The sequence below is a fragment of the Oncorhynchus nerka genome, unplaced genomic scaffold (assembly GCF_034236695.1).
Source record: "Oncorhynchus nerka isolate Pitt River unplaced genomic scaffold, Oner_Uvic_2.0 unplaced_scaffold_1349, whole genome shotgun sequence".
NCBI classification, from domain to species: Eukaryota; Metazoa; Chordata; class Actinopteri; order Salmoniformes; family Salmonidae; genus Oncorhynchus; species Oncorhynchus nerka.
Genome location: NW_027040001.1, coordinates 1 through 4,316, shown reverse-complemented (window position 1 = coordinate 4,316; position 4,316 = coordinate 1). Strand labels below are relative to the sequence as shown.

At 38.9% G+C, this 4,316-nt stretch overlaps 1 protein-coding gene across 1 annotated transcript; it reads left to right on the top strand.

Annotated features, from left to right (window-relative positions):
- Positions 1-585: 585 nt before the first annotated feature.
- LOC135568897 (fish-egg lectin-like) lies at positions 586-3,971 on the top strand. Its single transcript, XM_065015683.1, has 5 exons — positions 586-1,289; positions 2,068-2,301; positions 2,477-2,694; positions 2,824-2,942; positions 3,548-3,971. Exons 1-5 carry the CDS (start codon positions 1,235-1,237, stop codon positions 3,687-3,689), a joined length of 768 nt encoding a protein of 255 aa, XP_064871755.1. The 5' UTR covers positions 586-1,234; the 3' UTR covers positions 3,690-3,971.
- The last annotated feature ends 345 nt before the right edge of the window (positions 3,972-4,316 follow it).

Genomic DNA, 4,316 nt, shown 5'->3' with positions numbered 1-4,316 from the left:
CTACAATGCTGCTTATCGGGAGCTAGCTGGCTAGCTAGCAGTGTTGGTTACGTTACGTTGCGTTAGGAGAACGACAATAGCTGGCTAGCTAACCTAGAAAATCGCTCTAGACTACACAATTATCTTTGAAACAAAGACGGCTATGTAGCTAGCTATGTAGCTAGCTACGATCAAACAAATCACACCGTTGGGACTGTAATGAAATGAAATGAAAAAGTGATACTACCTGTGGAGCGACGCGGAATGCGAAAGTTCTATTCAGTAGACGTTGGCTGGCTATTGGCTAGCTAGGAGTGTCTCCTACGTTAAGGACGACAAAATAGCTGGCTAGCTAACCTCGGTGTTGGGGAATCTATCAAATAGAGCACCTCTAACTTTGTACAGTACTAATGCAATTAGTGGTGACATTTAGTTTGTGTGTTTATTGTTTGAAGTGCAATAATCAGGATCTCTTCTTTATAAGTGTGTTATTCTATATATGTATTTGTGTGATACAGGATTAGTTTAGTTTAATTTGTGTGGTTTTTGTTAGAAATAGGTTAGTAGTGTAATAATCAGGATCTCTTCTTTATAAGTGTGTTATTCTATTTATTTGTGTGATACAGGATTAGTTTAGTTTAATTTGTGTGGTTTTTGTTAGAAATAGGTTAGTAGTGTAATAATCAGGATCTCTTCTTTATAAGTGTGTTATTCTATATATGTATTTGTGTGATACAGGATTAGTTTAGTTTAATTTGTGTGGTTTTTGTTAGAAATAGGTTAGTAGTGTAATAATCAGGATCTCTTCTTTATAAGTGTGTTATTCTATATATGTATTTGTGTGGTTTTTGTTAGAAATAGGTTAGTAGTGTAATAATCAGGATCTCTTCTTTATTTGTATTTAGACACTACAATTTGTTTCTATCGGTCTTTGCTACTTCTTTTTGAAATGTATAGTTTTAAATGATATGGTTATTTGTTTGTGTTGTTCCAAATGTCTGAATAAAAATGACAGTTGAAAAAAACACAGAAAACATGAGAAGAACAAAGGAATGATCTTTGTCATCAGGTGGCAATAACACAACCCTTCTCTCTGACGGACACCGGACAGCCTCAAGCCTTTGTTAAACAGGTGGAACAGGAAGCCATCATTGGTGAAAGGTATGTGCAGGGCTATAAAAGCTCAAAGTCTTGCAAGGGGACAATTGAAGTCTGGTGTACAACCAAACGTATACTGTAGATCTACAGAGACATCATGAGAGTCACTGCAGCCGTCCTATTGGTCCTCTGTCTCCTGACCATCAGTCATGGTAAGTTACCATCATCTGAAACATGCTTGATCAACTTGAAATTGATCATCAAGTTTGCTCCATAATGTCATCCTACTTGTTGTCTGTGTGCTCTACTCATGTCTTTGTCTCCATAATGTCATCCTTCTTGTTGTCTGTGTGCTCTACTCATGTCTTTGTCTCCATAATGTCATCCTCCTTGTTGTCTGTGTGCTCTACCATGTCTTTGTCTCCATAATGTCATCCTCCTTGTTGTCTGTGTGCTCTACTCATGTCTTTGTCTCCATAATGTCATCCTTCTTGTTGTCTGTGTGCTCTACTCATGTCTTTGTCTCCATAATGTCATCCTCCTTGTTGTCTGTGTGCTCTACTCATGTCTTTGTCTCCATAATGTCATCCTTCTTGTTGTCTGTGTGCTCTACTCATGTCTTTGTCTCCATAATGTCATCCTCCTTGTTGTCTGTGTGCTCTACTCATGTCTTTGTCTCCATAATGTCATCCTCCTTGTTGTCTGTGTGCTCTACTCATGTCTTTGTCTCCATAATGTCATCCTCCTTGTTGTCTGTGTGCTCTACTCATGTCTTTGTCTCCATAATGTCATCCTCCTTGTTGTCTGTGTGCTCTACTCATGTCTTTGTCTCCATAATGTCATCCTCCTTGTTGTCTGTGTGCTCTACTCATGTCTTTGTCTCCATAATGTCATCCTCCTTGTTGTCTGTGTGCTCTACTCATGTCTTTGTCTCCATAATGTCATCCTTCTTGTTGTCTGTGTGCTCTACTCATGTCTTTGTCTCCATAGCCTGGGACTGTCAGGAGGTAGAAAACATCAAGAATCTGATGCAGATCGATGCAGGACTGGGACAAGTGGTTGCTACGGACACAAGTCAAATCCCCTACTACCTGGTAGGTGATGAATGGATCCGCCTGCCTGGTTCCCTGAAGCATATCACTGTAGGACCAGCAGGGATCTGGGGTGTCAACAAGGACTATGCAATCTACAAGTATGTGGCCGGTAACTGGGTGCAAGCTTCAGGTTAGTGGAGAGAATTACTCAATATTTATCCAGATGACACCTTTTTAGATTTCCTGACATCATCAGGCTGTTGAAAACATTTTAAATTGTAAACTTGTAGGTCATTTGGCAGTACTCACAGATATGTGCTCCTTGTTTGCTTGTCCATCTGTCTGTCTCTCTTTGTGGTCTTCAGGCCTTCTGAAACAGTTGGATGCTGGAGGTGAACAGTTTATTGTGGGGGCCAACATGGACGATACTCCATTCTGTCTGACACGTAGTGCCACAGTTGGTTACAAGGGTCCAGGCTCACCTCTTCCATGGACAGGATTGCCAGGAGCTGTGAAGTACTACAGCTGTGGACCCTTTGGGTGCTGGGCAGTCAACAACAATGACGATATCTTCTTAATGAGTGTAAGATCTGGGAAAGAGTGTGAGAGCTGGAGCAGAGTAGTAGAGGATGGAGAGTGTCAGTTATTCTAAACTGTTTCATATTATAACTGTTGAAATTGTCCTAAAACCCTGATTGAATCTGTTTTCCAGTTGAATCAAGACTGTCAAAACAACGGGTGGAGTCACATTGACGGCAAGCTTTCCATGATTGAGGTGGCAACTGATGGTAGTGTCTTTGGGGTCAACTCTGCGGGTAGTGTTTTTACCAGGTAAGGTTACTACTGAACTATGTGTATAATAATGGTATACCTTTAATTATAATTATTATCCTTACTGTACATGCTTTGTGAAGCTCTTTACACAACAACTAAAATACTGTAGATACCTAAATAAAATCAGTGAAATATGATCAGATCTAAACTTATAGGACTTATAAAGACATGTGTAGACATTGTACGATAAAGTATGTAAAAGTGAGATGTCCTGTAAAGCTACAGTTTGGGATAAAAACAACAACTTCCCAGACACCCCACCACTTGTTTTGGTAAACAGGTCAGGAATGTAGTTAGATAAATGTAACCATTCTCAAATTCATACATGGAGCTACGGATGTAAAGACAGATCAATTATTTGTTTAAAAAAAATGTTACGTTTTTTAAAGCTATACATTGTTTGTTTACAATAGCATTGTTTACAAACAATTGAGGAAAAGCTTACATTTTAGCGTCTGATGTGGTTCAATAAAGCTCAAGAGGCAGATGTTATATTTTTCTAAAATCTATGGCTATATTCAATTATTACAGTCCAAAAATGGATGTACTTAAAAAAATGGATAAGCTTTAAAACATGAACCCCAACCCTTTCTTCAACACAGAGACGGCATCACAGCCAGTAAACCAGAGGGCACTGGATGGAGCTATATCCCAATGTCCATGCGCATGGGCCACGTAACCTATGACCTGGGCCATCTTTGGGTCGTCTCCAAGTCTGGCTTCACCATGGTGTGCACACCTTAGCCTCTCCTCTGCGTCTGAATGCCGTTCGGGATCTGTCTAAAGTTCACTTGCTAACTCATTGATCTCTCTTTCTGGAACAGCCTTCTGCTTGAGAATGCCCAACATTAGTTCATAAGAATCCTTCATTCTAAAACCTACTACTAACTATATACTTTTCAGTACTTTATCTCTGTCAATAGTAATCACTGATCTTAATGATCTTGCTTCAGAGGTTATTCATAGAGATGGATGGAATCCCTTTCAATGCTCATTATCTCATTATATAATCATTTCCCGCAAAAATAAAGCATTCAGTTTGAAGCTATTGTAATTTCCGTGTCTCTTTGTTTTCATATTGAACAAGGGGATTTTAGTTGCTCTGCCAGTGACGATTTTAGCATGTACATCTTGGTGGGGCAAACTCAACAACTTGTTTGAGATACATTCCAGCAAAGCCACTACACAACACAACATTAAACCAGTGGTGGAAAAAAGTACTTCATTGTCATACTTGAGTAAAAGTCAAGATACCTTATTAGAAAATTACTCAAGTAAAAGTGAAAGTCACCAAGTAAAATACTACTTGATTAAAAGTCTAAAAGTATTTGGTTTGAAATATACTTAATTGCTAAAAATGTACACACGTAT

Bases quoted from the DNA above. Each gene is read 5' to 3' on its own strand.
- LOC135568897 (XM_065015683.1), top strand. From the start codon at position 1,235: ATGAGAGTCACTGCAGCCGTCCTATTGGTCCTCTGTCTCCTGACCATC. The intron at 2,695-2,823 runs GTAAGATCTGGG...TCTGTTTTCCAG, and splicing joins ACGATATCTTCTTAATGAGT to TTGAATCAAGACTGTCAAAA. The intron at 2,943-3,547 runs GTAAGGTTACTA...TCTTCAACACAG, and splicing joins GCGGGTAGTGTTTTTACCAG to AGACGGCATCACAGCCAGTA.